The sequence below is a fragment of the Phocoena sinus genome, chromosome 16 (assembly GCF_008692025.1).
Source record: "Phocoena sinus isolate mPhoSin1 chromosome 16, mPhoSin1.pri, whole genome shotgun sequence".
NCBI classification, from domain to species: Eukaryota; Metazoa; Chordata; class Mammalia; order Artiodactyla; family Phocoenidae; genus Phocoena; species Phocoena sinus.
In genome coordinates, this window is record NC_045778.1 from 66,077,959 (window position 1) to 66,097,104 (window position 19,146).

General features: G+C 34.1%; 1 protein-coding gene across 4 annotated transcripts in view; it reads left to right on the plus strand.

Annotated features, from left to right (window-relative positions):
* Positions 1 to 19,146, plus strand: part of PDCD4 (programmed cell death 4) — a 32,472-nt gene that overhangs the window by 11,774 nt on the left and 1,552 nt on the right. The window contains exons 3-12 of one of the 4 annotated variants that reach the window (XM_032608873.1): positions 1,345 to 1,392; positions 2,101 to 2,403; positions 3,984 to 4,078; positions 5,162 to 5,275; positions 7,404 to 7,625; positions 9,182 to 9,279; positions 10,218 to 10,332; positions 12,902 to 13,009; positions 14,399 to 14,509; positions 15,187 to 15,326. In XM_032608873.1, coding sequence (XP_032464764.1) covers positions 1,345 to 1,392; positions 2,101 to 2,403; positions 3,984 to 4,078; positions 5,162 to 5,275; positions 7,404 to 7,625; positions 9,182 to 9,279; positions 10,218 to 10,332; positions 12,902 to 13,009; positions 14,399 to 14,509; positions 15,187 to 15,326 — 1,354 coding nt within the window. The remainder of the gene's footprint in view (positions 1 to 1,344; positions 1,393 to 2,100; positions 2,404 to 3,983; positions 4,079 to 5,161; positions 5,276 to 7,403; positions 7,626 to 9,181; positions 9,280 to 10,217; positions 10,333 to 12,901; positions 13,010 to 14,398; positions 14,510 to 15,186; positions 15,327 to 19,146) is intronic. The other 3 variants (XM_032608874.1, XM_032608876.1, XM_032608875.1) reach the window with 3 other exon arrangements.

Genomic DNA, 19,146 nt, shown 5'->3' on the forward strand with positions numbered 1-19,146 from the left:
TTCATTATAGAGCTTTGTGAGGATTATAGACCATGTATGTAAAGTGCTTGGAACCTGATACAGTAGGTAACAGTACTGATGGTAATGATAGAAGTAATACGACTATTATGACTACTGCTACTGCTGTTACTACTAGTCATAGTAGTTTAGTTATGATGATGCCTCAAACTGACCCTCCTAACATTGGCTTCCTTTCCTAGTCTAAAAATTTTTTAAACACTGTTTTATTCTTTATTCTCTTTGAAAGCCCTTTATTTTTTCTTTGAAAGTGTCACTTTCTTATTTACCCCAAAGTTATTAACCTTGCCCTTTCCAGTTAGTTTGTGACTGAATACTGCAACATTTTCTTAGCTGGTTTCTCATTTTATAATTTCTCTTTTTTTCTAGTATATCCTGTATTCCTCTGACAAACTAATTCCCCCATCATCTACCTACGGTATCAAATCTCAGCTCTGACCATTTGAATGTGGGAGTGGTCAGCAGCTATTCTAGTGATTGGGGCAAGATCATGAAGGACCTAACATTGCAATGTAATGAGTTTACACGTCATTTCGACCCAATAGGAATACTTAGGGTTTTCAGTGGGAGAAATCAGTCTCCATGCAGTTTGGACAATGGTTTGAAGACTGAAGGCAGCAGACTACTTATGAGACTGCCGAAGTAATTTGGCTCTACTTAATATTTTGTTTGTTTTTTTGATTACCACAGGGTTTGTTACTAACTTTCATACTTTTTGTCAAGAATTGTAAAGATTTTAACACATCTGTGCTTCTTTTTATAGGTTGATTTAAAAAATTTTTAGTTTCTACATACTACTTAAAAAAAAACATGTTATAGCCCATGCATATAGACTTGACACATTCTAATTATTAGGAATATTTAAAAACATTTGAGGGGTTCAGCTCTGAGTTGAGTGAGCCATAATGAACAAAACTTGGGCCCAGGGATAACTAATTCAGTAGCTTTCTGACTTAAAAAGTTTTTGGAGTAATGCCCAGTGTCTCCATGTCATTTGATCTCCATTGACATTGGAGTTGATGGTATAAAGGATACTCTGCTAGGTGCTGAGGATACAAAAACTACAGTATAGGCATGGTTCCTCTTTTGAGGCTTATGACTTATTTGGAAAAGCAATGACATATAAAAAGAAATAAAGTGATTTCCATGATGTGGTAAATGAGCAGTGTATGAGTGTTATTGTGGCTAGAATTGTTAGGAAAGTTTTCATGGAGGAAGTAAGACTCCAGCTGTATATCCTAAAGGATTTTGGTAACTGAAAAGAGCAGTGAGGATGACATTCTAAATGGAGGACCTTTGGGAACTCGTAATGTTGCTGTCTTTCAGGGAATAATGTACAAATCTTAACACAGTCTGGAAGATTTTCAGAGAATGGTAAGTAGTGTGAGTCAGGTTTGGAGAGATGAATTAGAACTTTGAGATGATGGCTTTCTTTGAAAGCAGTGAAGCATCAGCAGTTTGGCACAGTAATCGTATATGATCACATATTTGCTAAATGCCTTTCATGCTCTTTGGATTAGTACTATTTTCTAAGTGTCCACAATTAATTATGAGATATTTGGCAAGTTATTTAAACAGTCTTAGCCTTAGTTTCCTTATCTGTATAAATGTAGTAAATAGCTCTCAAACTTGTGGATAAATGACAAAGTGCCCAGCCTAGTGCCTGGTAAATAGGCATTCTGTAAATATTAGTTTATCTACCTTCCCTAAAGATCCTTAGTCTTTTCTTACTTTCTCCAATTGCTTGACTGTCTTAGCTCATAAAAGTCTCAAAGGTTTTGTACTGTATTTGGTGTTTATATTAACGTAGGTTTTATGATGTAAACACATGAAATAACATGCTTTCAGTAAAATTTTTCATTAACATTCAGTGCCTTAGCTCATTTGGCATGGTAATGTGAAAAGTACTATTAGTTTGTCGTCATGTATTGGACTGGGCCATATGAAATTGCCAATATGTGACTGTCACCTACAAAAATGATAATTTCATGTGATTCAACTTAGTATAACTTATGACTATAACTGGTATAGCAGTAGATGGTTAAAATACTTAGAATTCTTTTCCTTCATTTTCTTTTTAAGAGCCTGATAATTTAAGTGACTCTCTGTTTTCTGGTGATGAAGAAAATGCTGGGACTGAGGAAATAAAGAATGAGATAAATGGAAATTGGATTTCGGCATCCTCCATTAATGAAGCTAGAATTAATGCCAAGGTGAAAAGGCGGCTACGAAAAAACTCGTCCCGGGACTCCGGCAGAGGCGATTCCGTTAGTGATAACGGAAGTGAAGGCCTTAGAAGTGGAGTAACTGTACCAACCAGTCCAAAGGGAAGGTTGCTAGATAGGCGATCCAGATCTGGGAAAGGAAGGGGACTACCAAAGAAAGGTTAGTATATACCACGTCCAAAGACACAAATGAAAAAAATATTATCTGATTATTATACTACAGTTTCCTTGTTCTAAGAATGAGAGAAATTTAAACAGTGATAATGTTAAAGTTTTATGGCTTGTATATGTTTTTACATAGTAATAATCTGAGGACCATACCACTTTTTCTTTTAAGTTGAACCTTTTTTTCTTGTTTGAGTGGATTAGTTTTCTTGAGCAGTACTTTATCTCATATTTCCAGCAAAATACACACCAGTGTTCTTCACAGTTAAGAATTGTGCATGTATTCTCTAATTCTGCTTGAAAGAAGTAGGGTCAGAAATTCATCATGTCTATTATCTAATGAATCTAATTAGTTACGTCCATTGTTAAGAATACATGATAAATATAATTTGACTGGTAATATCTGGGTCAGAATTTTGATAATTTTGTAGATCTGGTTCTGAGTTCTTTTCGGGTCTGTTTGTTTTAGGTACTGGAGTGGAATGGTCTTGTTTCACTGCTGTATCTCCAGTGCCTGGAGTAGTGACTAGCAATCTGGGTACTTAAATATTTGTTGAATGAGGGGTCTGTCAGCCTCTGTCTGTCGTAGAATATTGATGCAGTTTGGAGATTTCACCAACTTCTAAATGGTGGGAGCTTCAAATTATGGCCTAGGATACTTGTAAAATGTTTTTGTGCCCTGTCAGAAATTGTTATTTTTGTTGAATGACTCTGCAACCATTGGCTGGGTCAAAATGAAACCTAGTTATCAGATTCTGTTTTGCTCTGGTGGCAAGAATTATACTCTATGTGTAAAATAAAAACCTCCCCCACCCCAAAACTGGTGATACTGTACAAGTTCTTTAAAAATAATGCAATATACTGAGCTTATAAAAACATTTCAATACATTTATTTAGTAAAGCAACTTTGAAAGTTGGAATTGTTAAACTTCTGCTGGTGAATTTGTATGTAGAGAAGTAGAAATGATGATTAGTTCTGTTAATGCTTCAATAGCATTAGTTATTTGTAACGTATTTCTAGTTGTGAAGTATTTGTTTCTTTTTATATCTAAAGAGTATTTGACTTTAAAACATTTGATGGTGGTCAGTGTACTTCTTTTTTGAATAATTTTTCCCTTGTGGCGTTTTCCATGCCACATCTTTCTGGCTCAGCATATTTCTATTTTGTTGTTGCTGTTCCCAAGATATGTCAGATAGAATTTAGAGCTCCACTGCAGTATCACTTGCCTTGAGGTCACCACTACAGCTATTTTTCTGGTTTGTTTGTTTTTGCTTTTATTTTAAAGCATCTGCCTTTTTAGTTTTAACTTTGTAGGCTATTTCAACTTGTTTTTCTGGAAATAGGTTATAAACTATGTAATATCTAATCATTACTGAAAAATCAGTGATCTGAATAAAAAGAGGCTTAACATATAATTCTCAACTGGCAAAATCACTAGCATAGAAATTAAAATACAGTTTTTTTAACTGCTATTGAATTCACACCTGAACATCTAGAATTATTTCAGATTTCAATTAAAATTTATGAACTATGGACATTATGCGCTCTCCTTTCTCAGTTCTAAACTTTTTCAGGTGGTGCTGGAGGCAAAGGTGTCTGGGGTACACCTGGACAGGTATATGATGTGGAGGAGGTGGATGTGAAAGATCCTAACTATGATGATGACCAGGTAGAAGTGTTTTACTTTCTGTAATATATACTTAAAATACTTATAAACTTTTTGACCTCATGTTTGTAGTATACTCATATATTTGCCAAATCATGTATTCTATATGTATACTCTATACCATTCAAATCATATATATATATATATAATTTTATAATGTGTGATTATAATTTGTGTGATTATCTGATATGTATATGAGTGTGTATATATGTGTGTACACATATTACACACATTAGTATGTATATCTAAATCATATATATATTCAGTCCTTTCAGACTGTCAGGTTAATTTTGGATTAGAAAACCAAGTTAACTGATAGTAATGTATGAATAATTTGCACTTGGTTTCTGAATTTAATAATTAGACATGAAAATATTTCTAAGGGAACATGAAAAATATATTTTAAAACCAGTAGGATTCAAGTACTATAAAGTCTTTGCTAAATGTTCTAATTTTCATATATAGCCTTGAAAGACTTGAAAGTATGTTGTTAGACTGAAGCCAGTCACAAGTTGCATATAAACATTTCAGGGCTTTTTTTGCAGAGAAGCGGGATAGAAGATTATTGGACATCTTATTCTTTTTGAAATTTCAGTTGAATAATGCTTTTTCCTTAAGAGATTTTTTTGTCACTACAACATTGATTTTTGTTATAAGGGCTTTTTTATTATAATACTAATCATGAAGGCTTTGGCTCCTGCTGTTTCGTTTTTTTTTTTAAGTGCAGTTTTAATGAAAATACTAGGTGTGATAGGAAGCTTAAAGCTTTTTGGTCACTGAAGTATTGGTTTAGTGGGAGAGAGAAAAAAAATTAACAGAAGATATGGGGGATCAGAAGCAAGTCATATATTTGCTGTAGTTAGTGGTTTTAATCTGTATGTTGGTTTATTGTATTCAGATTTTATAAAAGAACAGTGACATAGATTCTGTTTTTATATTACATAAGTGATCAAAGCATGTAGCATCTCTTTATCTTGCCCTGAATGGGTATTACTAACCAGTTGGAGTATAAAACTGTGAAACAATTTCAGTTCATCTGAATATTTTGTTCTTTAATTTATAACTTTCTGCCGCTTCCCTTTCCAGGAAAACTGTGTTTATGAAACTGTAGTTTTGCCTTTGGATGAAACGGCATTTGAGAAGACTTTAACACCAATCATACAGGAATATTTTGAGCACGGAGATACTAATGAAGTTGCGGTAGGTTTAAAGTTGAAAGTATAATTTATTTAATATAGGAGAGCAGACACTGTTAAAAGCAAAACATCGTATTCAGAATGATCTTGGATCACTGAAAAAGTTTAAGCATTTTCTTATGCATAAATGAATTTCTAACTAAGAAATGGACTAAAATTTTATTTAGACCACTTCTTATCTATTTGGGATCAGATGAGGGCTTTGTGCCATTTTCTTCTCTGAAAAATGGCACAACACAATAATTTTTATAATTATAGCATTTTTATAATTGATAGTTTATAAAATATAATTAACAATTTCAAGGGATTTATGGACCTTCTAAAATGTCCTTAGGGATCTCATTAAAAATGCCTCAGTTCCATTTTTTTGACATTCATTTCAATGCTTAGGACTAGAATAAAATTTATCTTTGTACTCTGTCCAGAAAAGAACACAGATACAAAAGTTTGGAAAAGAATGCATACAGAAATCAAGAGAACAAATGTGTGGTGGTTTTTTGTTTTAAATTTATTTAATTAATTAATTTAATTTTTGGCTGCTTTGGGTCTTGGTTGCTGTGTGCGGGCTTTCTCTAGTTGTGGTGAGCGGGGTCTACTCTTTATTGTGGCGTGCGAGCTTCTCATTGTGGTGGCTTCTCTTGTTGTGGAGCACAGGCTCAAGGCACGTGGGCTTCAGTAGTTGTGGCACATGGGCTTCAGTAGTTGTGGCACACGGGCTTCAGTAGTTGTGGTTCGCGGGCTCTAGAGCACAGGCTCAGTAGTTGTGGCACATGGGCTTAGTTGCTCCGTGGCATGTGGGATATTCCCGGACCAGGGCTCAAACCCATGTCCCCTGCATTGGCAGGTGGATTCTTAACCACTGCACCACCAGGGAAGCCCCACAAATGTGTTTTTGAAGCATAATTTGTATGGGAACATTTACTGTGTTAGGAATTGTTTGTAAAGTAAATCTAAAAGGGTAAAATTTTTAATTATTGGTCTAGTTCAGTAATTTAGTATTACTGACTTAAAGTAATAAAATTGCATCTCCATAGAAGATTTTTATAATTTAGATTCTTTTAATTCAGACTGGGTTTTCTTTTTTTGTGTGTGTGGTACGCGGGCCTCTCACTGTTGTGGCCTCTCCCGTTGCGGAGCACAAGCTCCGGACGCACAGGCTCAGCGGCCATGGCTCACAGGCCCAGCCGCTCCGCGGCATGTGGGATCTTCCTGGACCGGGGCACGAACCTGTGTCCCCTGCATCGGCAGGCGGACTCTCAACCACTGCGCCACCCGGGCAGCCCCTAGACTGGGTTTTCTTGGTTTGTCTGGTAATATGAGGTTTGATAGCTTTGAGGTTTTGTAGGAATAAAACCAAGTATTTGTTCAGCTTACCTAACCGGTGTCCTTGTTAGTAGTCGTTACTTTAAGTAACTGAGTTACAAGTTAGTCTCTGTGGTCATACTGCCTATATTCCACTTCCAACCTGGGCACTCCTCTGGGTGCCCTCAGCAAATACTTAATTTTTCTGTGCTTTGGGTGTGGTGAGTATGATGATAATACATCCCTCAAAGAGTATAAACTAAGGTGGCTGTTATAATTCTTGATACACTGTAAGTGGTCAGTAAGTATTAGCTACTGCTATTATATTTTTCAAGAGAAAATTTTACTTCATCCCAGCATTTAAAACAATAATCCCACTTAAAAACAGTGGTTTAAGATCTCATTTTAAACTTTATATGAAAGTATAAATATTTGGGTGAAGAGAGTATAAACAGCTTATGATAATGTAAAATGAATTTCCCTACAAATGCTCATAAAACACTATTTCTAGAAGTAATAGAGTATAAGGCAGAGGGTTAGTTAACTCCTAACACCAAACTTAGCAATACTATGTAGTTTAGTAAACTATTTTAGGTGTAGTTCACATTCTTGATTTTAGTGATGTTCAGACAGTTGAAGCTTAAAGTGGATCAGTATTTATATGTAGAAAAAGATGTATTTATCTTATCCCCAAATTTTGAGTGTTTCTCTGATTTTTTCCAGTCAAGGAGAGAGAAGGATATATGGGTAATATCTTGATGTTTTTCAAAAATAAAATTAAATTAAATTGAACTATAGGCAGTGACATACTTTTTTTTTTTTTTGAATAGGAAATGCTAAGAGATTTAAATCTTGGCGAAATGAAAAGTGGAGTACCAGTGTTGGCAGTGTCATTGGCATTGGAGGGAAAAGCTAGTCATAGAGAAATGACATCTAAGCTTCTTTCTGACCTTTGTGGGACAGTAATGAGCACAAATGATGTAGAAAAATCATTTGATAAATTGTTGAAAGATCTACCTGAATTAGCATTGGATACTCCTAGAGCACCACAGGTTTGTATGATTCTTCCTCTTGTTCATTCTTTCTGTCTACTTCACTTGCAAGTATAGAACTAATACATACTGCTAGGAAATTTTATTAGATGAAAGAAGAAAAACTGGCCCATATTCCCTGTCACACAAACATAGGCCTCTAATGTTTTAGTGTATTTTCCCCTAGCTGTTTCCACCCCCGCAACATAGTTTTCATCACACTGTAATTTTATATCTTACTTTCCCCCCCATGCTCTGTATAGTTTCTAGGTCATGTTTTTTTTGCTGTCTGTATATTCTCTATTACATGTAGTTAAGATGTTTCATGAGCTAGGATTTTTAAAAAATGTAGATTGTTATAATTGAGGATTGAGTTTGCTTCACTAATGTTTATTATAAAAATAATGATAAATAAGATTGTTCCCTTTTGTAGCTTTGTGGGGAAATAATTAGAAAATTCATGACTTATGTATGCTTTTGTTGTTTAGATTCTGTTCAAAGCCTTTTACTTTTATTAGATTTCATACATGCTTGACACTATAATATGACTTTCTGGTTTGAAATTGAAAATGTGTGAAATCATTGCTATTTACCTGAGCAGAGTTTTAAAGCAAGGTAGGAGCACTTTACTTAAACATTAATTTAGGTATAGACTATAGGTAGGTTAACATAAATGCTGTTTCTGTTTTACTTTCCTGTGACAGACAGTAAGTAGTCTGTGTCAGTATTGAACTGTGATTCAAACATGATTTTTTTTTTTATACAATACCCATACTTTAAAAAAAACTGTACATAAGTTAATAGTCATTATAGAAGTTTTGAAAAATAAAAGGCAAAAGGAAGAAAGGCCAGCAAAAATAACCACTGTTAACTGTTAACATTTTGGTGTTTAAATCTTCTGTTCTACTTTTTGTGGGTATATATCAGTGTATGTTTTTTACATATCCTTACGTTTTTTGTTTTAATAAAAAGTGGAATCATACTGTATATGTTACTTGGTAAACTTGATTTTTCTTACACCATAAAATGTGGTAAACATATTTGGCCACACGGTGTACCATCTTACGTATATACCATTCAACCACACAATTACTGTTAGACACTAAGTTGTTTCCAGTTTTTTTAAGAAATAATGCTATGAACATACTTTCAGTTAAATATTTCTGCACAGCTTTTCCCCCTCAGATAAATTCCTTTAATCAAACAGTTTTGAGAGACCATAGTCCAATTTTTTTCTTTCCAGAAGAGATGTTTCTCTTGACTATTAAGTCATTGAATTACTAGCAAGTATTTTTGATTATATGCTATGTTTCAAGCAGTGTGCAACGTGTTAGGGATTCAGTAGTGAGCAAAAGAGATATTTTATGCCCCCATGGCTTTTAACTTGAAGGTTAAGATGTGGGAGTGTATGCCAGGCATAAACAGTAGGTACTAAATAGGTGTTTTTTGAATACTCCAACATGTCTTAGGTATTGACTGTGTAGTTCAACCATTCTTTATCATTTATGTTTTTAGAAATTGTGTCCTATAAAGCTTTTAGATTTTTTTATATAGCTCTTTTTTTTTTCTTATTATAGTTGGTGGGCCAGTTTATTGCTAGAGCTGTTGGAGATGGAATTTTATGTAATACCTATATTGATAGTTACAAAGGAACTGTAGATTGTGTACAGGCTAGGTAAGTAAATTAATTTTCCTACTTAGACTTTCAAAATAGGGGAAAGTTCTACAGGATTCTGTTGAAATGACACTTGAATTAATCAGACTTTGTGGACACCTATTTGTCATTTTTGTGTACTCTTTACCATTAAAACAAAATTGAGAGATTCTTGACATGATATAACAGAAAGAAGACAGTACTATAATGCAGAAGTTCTGGGTTTTAGCTAAACTGTTAGCTACCTTTATGTCAAACCACTTTTCTCTCAGCCTCAGTTTCCTTATTTATAAAATGAAAGGATGGGACTTGGAATGTTTTTTAAGGTCCCTTTAGGTTTTAATATTCTGTAATTATTTAATATTCTAATAAGATGGACAGTATTAACAAAGGAGCCCTGTTTTCAATTTTATATTTATTTGCTATAGAAATCTTAGGAAATAATGTTTTTCACTTTTTTCTTTGGTATAATTTTAAGCTAAATGTGATATTTGGGAGTTGTGCTCGGTGATTTTTCATAACTTCCTGGAAACCTAGACTTGTACTTAGCTATGTCTTAGGTTTTCACAGGTATAGATATTAATTTTCTAGGACTACTTCAGGTCAGAGTGGCATGGTTGCCCTGGTGGAAAGGCATGGATCTATGTAAAAGTTAGTTTTAGGTGAAACATTCCTTCTCAGGCTAGATCAGTAATTTTGAAATAACGTTATTAGACTTTTGTTGACCAAGAAATGGAAATGAGTGAGAGAATATTAATATGAGAAGTAACTTTTTTTGTTCCCAACTTTTTATCTTGAAAAATAGTTTTTTAAGAGACTTCTGAACTTTAGGTTGCTTTTATGTTATATGAAAGCTTTTAGTGTATATGGGGTTTTTTCCCCCAACTTCATCCATAATTTGGTCAATCTCAAGCATGTCCATATGTCAAAATTAACTTTTTTTTTTTTTTTTTTTGTAGAGCTGCTCTGGACAAGGCTACCGTGCTTCTGAGTATGTCTAAAGGTGGAAAGCGCAAGGACAGTGTTTGGGGCTCTGGAGGTGGGCAGCAGTCTCTTAACCACCTTGTTAAAGAGGTAACTACTGGGCATTGTCTTTAGCTTAATTTGTATGTATTCTTCAGGGAAACAAACTCTGCCCTCTAGCTGGTATTTTTGTGGACAAAAATTAATTTCAGTCTTATAGCTGCAGGTAGAAAATGGAATAATCCTTATATTTTTGGATTTATGCCCTTTTGCTATAAATTATACAATAATTATATAGTCATTATTAAATTTTTATGGTTTCTCTGACTTAAACTAAGACTGTGTTAAGTTAAAGGGGCTTTCATGAAGTTAAAGGGGTTTTCATGAAGAAGGCTGTGTAGGAACCTCAAAGGAATACCTAAAGTCTTTTTCTTGGAATGTAAAATTTTTCAGACTGAGTTTCTGTTTTGTAGTTATTCAGTAAATGTCCATATTTATAAGAGCAGTTTGAAACTGGATGGTCTCAGGTTGTAAGTTATGCGTTATGAACACTAGAGTAGATCAGAGTGGTAGATTTTTGTAGGGAAGTTCACTACCTGTATGCATTCTTTAAAAGAAAAAGTAATTGGTTTTTGCATTAATACCAGATTTATTCTCTATGGATTTTTTTTTCTGGCAGCAAAGTGATATTCTATAATAAGAAACCAGAAAAAGTAGTTAATCCTATTTGAAGATTTTTAAGAAAATTAGAAGATTTATATAGTACATGTGCTTCTGATTTTTGAGTATAATCAAAAATCATGTGACTTTCATGTGACTATAGTTTTGATATTTAATAAATATTTTAATGATATGTATACCAAGTTTGAGTGTTAAGGAGCTCTAAATATTGTTAGAGCTTTGACCAGTTTTGTTTTTATATATGTTAAGGTAGATGAGTTGGTGTTTGTAATGTCATGATTGCAATATCTGTTTTTAAAAATTTTTTAAGTTATTACAAAAATTGAGGTATAAAAAGAGTGGAAATACCGGAGCAGTTCAGCAAGAAAATAAAATAAAGGCATCTAAGTTGGAAAAGAAGAAGTAAAACTATCTCTGTTCCCAGATGACGTGATCTGTATACAGAAAATCCAAGTGAATTCTCAAAAAAACAAAAACACCAAACTATTATAAACAAATTCAGCACAGTTGCAGGATACAAGATCAGTGTACAGAATTTAATTCTAGGTCTTTTGTATACTAGCAATGCAATGAATGGTCTGAAATGAAATTAAGAAACAGTTGCATTTGTAATAGCATAAAAAGGATTAAAATACAAAGGAATAAATTTAACAAAGGAAGTGCAAATCTTGTGCACCAAAAACTGCAAAACACTGTTGAAAGAAATTAAATAAGGCCTAAATAAGTAGAAAGATATCCCATGTTTATGGACTGAAAGATTTAATATTCTTAGGATGATAATGCTTCTCAAAATTAATATTTTGAGAAACTGCCGAACTGTTTTATGGTATGTGAATTATCACAACAACAAAAAATGGTCACGATGAAAATTGAAGTAAAACTACCAATATATGAGGTTGACGTTATTTGGATATTCGTTTATTTTACATGGAAGGATGAGTTGGACAGAGAGGACTTTTAGAAATATATACATGTATTTATAATTTATCGTTCTCAACAATGCATGGGACCCAATGGGAAACACTTAAATACTTTAAATTAATAACAAAGTTAAAAAACTAAGTGATGTAATTTAAATAATAAATATATTAGCTTATAATTATAAAGTGAAAATACTTTATTCAAGTAACATGCTTCAAATATTTATTTTCCTAAAGCATGATAATAGCAATTATTCATCAAGATATATTCTGTTGATCAAATTTTACTATACTTTTAATGGAAATACATTGTAGAAGTTGAAAGTAGAACATACTTAAATGAGATTTCAGTCAGCCAATATTCATTGAGTGTCTACTAGGTGCAAAGATTATTTTAACAGGCGATGTATAGGGGAGGACATTCCTCGTTGAAGTTCTTGTGTTGAAAAACTTCTTTTCTCTGGAGCCATAGATGTTCTTGTGCAACTTTCAACGGGAGAGTCAAGACTTGCCTCCTTGGCTATAACTGGAAGCTGAATTACTGACGAACGTTTTAAATAATGGTCCTCAAATCTTCAGTTGTAGAGAAAAGAGAAAACTGCTTTGGAAATCTTTGCCCTGTCTAGTAAAGCCCTATTATCTCTCATTTTGGGGCTCCCACTTAGTGTCATGCTGATGGAAATGGGTTTGCACCACTTTAAAAATTCATTTTGAGACTTTCAGTTAGTGCCCTCTAGTGGTATTTAAGGTCCCTTGTTTTACAGGGAGCATTGAAGCATTATGGTCACAACTCAGGCCAAACACATCTTAAGTCTACTCATCGATCGCAGTGGATTATTGAAACACACTGAAACACTGCATTACCTTCATGACTATGAACCATTTAAAATTTGGGGATTTGCTTTTTAATTATTAAAAAATTCTGTTATGATAGTGTCATGTCAAGACTATTCTTAGACAACTGTCTGTGACCTATTTATCATGTACTATATTGAGATGAGGGTAAATAAATCCTTAGGCAAAACAGAATTTTTTAAAAATCAAGAATTCTAACACATCTCAATCTTTAAATCTAATAGATTGTTATGCTGCTGAAAGAGTATTTACTCTCTGGAGACATATCTGAAGCTGAACATTGCCTTAAGGAACTGGAAGTACCTCATTTTCACCATGAGCTTGTATATGAAGTAAGATTACTTTGACATTCCAAAAAGAATTATTAAGTGTTCCTTTTTGCACCACAGTGACATAATGCTTCTTTAATAACATACATTTTTGTTTTCTTTTAAAAATTTTAATATTAAGGGGGAGAGGGTTTTACAATTTTTTCTTTTTTTATCAAGGTATAATTTAGAGTAAAATATACTCTTTAGCTGTGCAGTTCAATGAAGTTTTGACAAATGTATCAAGTCACATAATCACTATCTCAGAATATAGAACATTTCCATCACTTCCAAAAGTTTGGGGCTAACCTGCTCCCCTACCACTGTCATCTCCTGGTAACCACTAATCTAATGTTTGTCCCTATAGTTGTGCCTTTCCCAGACTATCAGTCATATAAATGGAATCATACTGTGTATCTGACCTTCTTCAGGTAGCATAATGCTTTTAAGATATGTCCATGTCATTTTATGTAACAGTAAATTCACTTTTTAGTGCTGGGTGATATTCCATTGACTAGACCTACCATATTGTTTCCAGTTTGAGTGATTATTAAAAAAAAGCAGTCATAAATATTCACTCACAGGTTTTGTGTGGACATATCTTCTCATTTTTCTCGGGTAAATACCTAGGTGTTGAAATTCTGGATCATACAGTAAGAGTATTTTTAACTTTATAAAAACATTCATATTCATGATACGTACTTTCCAGATTTTTCCTTTATTTTATAATATCTTTATTAAAATAATGTTTTCATTCCAGAATATGCCCCCTTAACATATTGTATTAGATGTTTGGCAGTATGTTAACACAATGCATTGGCTTTAATTTCTATATAGCATCTGTCATTTTATCTCAGATAATGATAATGCCATGAGGTTTGAGTTAAATGAAAAGTACTTAGATAATGTTTAGCAGTTCTAGATTTAAATCTTAGCTTTGCACTTCTCATCTGTGTGCTTTTGAGTGATTCATTTTAACTTTTAAAGTATTAGTTTCCTCATCTTTTATTATTTATTTATTTATTTCCCCCCCCGACACACACACTGTATTTTATTTTTACAAGAGATAAATAAACTGACACCAAGCATTGTAAATGGATGATCGCAACAAAAGCAACAATGATTGCAACTGCCGAACACGAAACACACTCATATTATGTCACATGACATTCAGTCCAGTAATCCTCCACTGCAACAGCTCCTTTACTTTGCAGTGATAATTGATTTGTATATTTTTTGCCTCTGAGTCCTTGTTGGATTTTTTTTTTATTCAAACAAAGTCACAAAAATTATAATTATAATCATCCTCACTATACATATATATACACATATTAGAGATGAAATCTGATAGATTTTAGGAGCAGTTTCTTATATGAAAATGAGCAATAATTCAATCATTTATTCCATTTTTAGGCCATTGTAATGGTTTTAGAGTCAACTGGAGAAAGTACATTTAAAATGATTTTGGACTTATTAAAATCTCTTTGGAAATCTTCTACCATTACTCTAGACCAAATGAAAAGAGTAAGTATAACATTATTTTGAACAATTTTTAGGCTTACATCTTATATATGATTGAATACAGATTACGAATTGTCAATGAATTTTCTTTTAGGCTTGTGTAGTAATATTATGCCTATATATATATATATATATATATATATATATAAATGGTACTGTTTATGTTTGAACCTCTTATAGCCATTTCCTGGAAAGTACTAAATACTCCAGTATTTTTGAACCTGTATTTTGAAAAACGTGATGTGTATGTGTTCTTCAAGAGTTCTAAGATACGATAATTTCTTTTTTATATCTAGAGAGAAACATGAATTTCTAACAAATTTATAAAGTACTTAATTTATTCCTATTTAAAATTGTATGCATTGTTATTAAATATTGGTGAGGTTCTTACTGGCCTTTTATTTTTTAAAAATGTAGTAAATGTATTATAGAGAAGTAGATGGGGAAGAAGTGTGTCCAACGTCTAATGTCTGCCTGAAGCTCTTTTGAGAGAACAGTTTTAAAGAAAATATTCTGTAAAAAAAATAGACTTACTCTTCGTACTTTTCGAGGTTAGGATCTGACTGCAGTCTAATTATATGAACATTTGGCCTTAAATATAGATTGATAATAGTGATGGGTTGTATGGCATTATGTATTTTATATGGGCTAACAACTCTATGTAATTCCATTGTTTTTAGGGTTATGAGAGAATTTACAGTGAAATTCCAGACATTAATCTGGATGTCCCACATTCATACTCTGTGCTTGAGCGATTTGTAGAAGAATGTTTTCAGGCTGGAATAATTTCCAGACAACTCAGAGATCTTTGTCCCTCAAGGTACTTTGTTTATTACTTTCTCACTGTGAAATACTGGCTGAGGTGCTTGGGAGGGCTAAGCTAATTTTCTGTCATTCCAGCTGTGTCTGAAAAATAATTGTATCTTCCCTGAAGTCACTCATCAGTGAAAATTATCTGAATTTATGGAGAAACAAGGGTGAAGCTTATTTTGTTCTCTTGTAAATCTGTATAGGACTACCTCATGAAGCCACAGTTCATTGGAAGGAAAATAATTTTGTGGAGTAGTTCTGTGTACCAGACTCTGTTCTAAGCGGTTTAAATATTATTTCAGAGTAGCTATCACCAGTGAGATGAAAAAATTGAGGCTTACGGCAGTGTAATGTACCTTTTCTAAGGTCACGGTAGAAGCCAAGGATGGATCCAGACTTTTTCTGGCTTTTAAGATCTAGGTTCATTCCTGTATTTCATGTGGGTTCCTTTTGCTCCCTCATAGAATGGAGAATTGGGACTCATTGGATTTTACCGCTCTAGAAAGTGTGTGTGTGATTCTTTTGGAGGTATTATATATGTGCTGCTAGGTTCAAACTCCTTAGGAGTTGATGAATTTTTTTTGTTATTGTTAAAGCTTATAATGAAGTTTGTATTGTAATAGATACAAAAGTTTAGCAACAGCTAACCCTCTGGTCTGGGTCTGTTTTATATTTTAAGTTTTTGTAATTTTTATATGAAGAAGTTTCAGTCTTTATGTATTTTTATGTAAGTGCACTGTGAGAATTAAATCTCAAAAAATACTTCCCGATAGTGTCCTTTGCTCTACAAAGTTTAGAAGCCATTAAGAGAGAAGAAAAAGATAATGGTGGAATATACATTTTAATGGTTTTGTTAAAAATGTTTGAAAATGTAGATCTCTGTTTCGGTGATGGCATCATTGATGTACTGATATGCCAAGTGGTATACATCAGTAACAACTGTCAGCTTTGGCAAGGCTTTCTGCTACTTGCTGCTTCATTTCCAGCCTTGATCTCCTAATATTATAGTGTGAAGCCTTTACGTTCAGGAAAATATAGCTGGTTTACATTTAGACTTAGTATGGAAAGGGGTTAACACTTTGGCACTGGCTCTTTTAAAAAGTTTTTCAGCCTCTATTCAAAGGTCTAACTAGTTACTTCTATTGTGGCTTTACTTTCAAGGATCATTTGAAGAGATGTCTAAACCTTCTATGTATTCCATAGAACTTTCACTTTTTATCTCTAACCTTTTGCTTATTTGGACGGAGTGCACATTTATGTGTGACCTTGAATGCCTGTGTGTATTGGTCTAGGGTCAGAGAATAATAAGGGCTAATCCTGCTCAAGTTGTGTTTAGCACTTACTGCTTTAGGCTGCTGTTCAACTGTTCCTCTTGGGCTGCTGTCACTACATGTAGCTAGTGTGTGGTTACATTATAGAGGAAGGTCTCTTGAGTTTGAAATAGCAGAAATCTCAAAATGGGGCATATGGGACTTCCATATGGGAGGTCCAGTGGTAAAGAATCCGCCTTACAATGCAGGGGACATGGGTTCATTTGCTGGTCGGGGAACTAAGATCCCACATGCTGCGGGGCAACTAAGCCCACACACCACAACTACTGAACTCGTGTGCCTCAACAAGAGCCCGCGTGCCACAAGCTACAGAGCCCACGTGCTGTGGAGCCCGCACGCTGTGACTACAGAGCCCATGCACCCTGGAGCCCATGCACCCTGGAGCCCGCGCACCACAGCTACAGAGCTGATGTGCCCTGGAGCCCACGAGTCACAACTAGAGAGAGTAAACCCGCATGCCACGATTAGAGAGAAGCCTGCGTGCTGCAATGAGATAAGTCCACATGCCGCAATGAAGACCCAACACAGCCAAAAAAAAAGAACATAAATAAATAAGTAAATATTTTTTTAAAAGGGGCATATACTGGAATTAATTGGACTCTGTTTTTCCACATTCAGGTTATGGCTTTTCTGTTTTAAACATAGATATTTTGATAGCTTCTGTAGCTCTAGTTTGCATAATTCCCAATCATGTTGGTGTTTCCTATTTGGTTCAGTGTTTAGCTTTCAAATAATATTAATGACATACTAGAAATAAATACAGGCATACCTCATTTCATTGTGCTTTGCAGATGCTGTGTTTTTTACAAATTGAAGGCTTGTGGCAACCCAGCGTTGATGTCTATTGGTGCCATTTTCCCAACAAGCATTTGCTCACTTTGTGTCTGTGTTGCATTTTGGTAGTTCTCAGTATTTCTAACCCTCCACCAGCAAAAAGATTAATGACCTGTTAAAGGCTTGGATGATAATTAGCATTTTTCAGCAATAAAGTAGTTTTTAATTTTGATATGTACATTGGGTTTTTAGACATAATGCTTATTGCACACTTAATAGGCCACAGTATTGTGTAAACATAGTTTTATATTCAGGAAACCAAAAAATTTATGTGATTGTAATGTGATAGCACTTTATTGTGGTGATCTGGAACTGAACCCACAATAATTTTGAGGCATGTTTGTATTAAATTTCCAAACAGCATAATAATGTCTGCCTTATTTATATTTTAATTTTTTTTACACGACTTCATTTGGACAGTGAACTTATTTCAGTCATCAAGCTTTTATTTAACTAAAAACTGCTCAGATTAAGCAGTTCATTTGATATGTTCTAGGATATGTATCAGGGGAAGTCTTTTCAAAAGACTTAGAGGAATGCTGACTTTTAAAAATATAAATGACAATACACCCCTTCAAAAATTAATGAATAACCAAAAATGAAGTTTTAAATTCTTTTAGTTGACTGTAGTCAGAATTTGTTTTCTTGTTTGTGGTTTTTTTTTTTTAACATCTTTATTGGAGTATAATTGCTTTACAATGGTGTGTTAGTTTCTGCTTTATAACAAAGTGAATCAGTGATACATATTATTATATCCCCATATCTCTTCCCTCTTGCGTCTCCCTCCCCCCCCGCCACCCTCCCTATCCCACCCCTCTAGGTGGTCACAAAGCACTGAGCTGTTCTCCCTGTGCTGTTTGGCTGCTTCCCACTAGCTGTTAGTTTTACATTTGGTAGTGTATATATGTCCATGCCACTCTCACACTTTGTCCCAGCTTACCCTTCCCCTTCCCCGTGTCCTCAAGTCCATTCTCTAGTAGGTCTGTGTCTTTATTCCCATCTTGCCCCTAGGTTCTTCATGACCTTTTTTTAAGCTTCCATATATATGTGTCAGCATATGGTATTTGTTTATCTCTTACTGACTTACTTGACTCTGTATGACAGACTCTAGGTCCATCCACCTCACTACAGATAACTCAATTTCGTTTCTTTTTATGGCTGAGTAATACTCCATTGTATATATGTGCCACATCTTCTTTATCCATTCATCTGTTGATGGACACTTGAGTTGCTTCCATGTCCTGGCTATTGTGAATAGAGCTGCAGTGAACATTGTGGTACATGACTCTTTTCGAATTATGGTCTTCTCAGGTTATATGCCCAGTAGTGGGATTGCTGGGTCATATGGTAGTTCTATTTGTAGTTTTTTAAGGAACCTCCGTACTGCTGTCCATAGTGGCTGTATCAATTTACATTCCCACCAATAGTGCAAGAGTGTTCCCTTTTCTCCACACCCTCTCCAGCATTTATTGTTTGTAGATTTTTTGATGATGGCCATTCTGACTGGTGTGAGATGGTATCTCATTGTAGTTTTGATTTGCATTTCTCTAACGATTAATGATGTTGAGCATTCTTTCATGTGTTTGTTGGCAATCTGTGTATCTTCTTTGGAGAAATGTCTATTTAGGTCTTCTGCCCATTTTTGGATTGGGTTGTTTGTTTTTT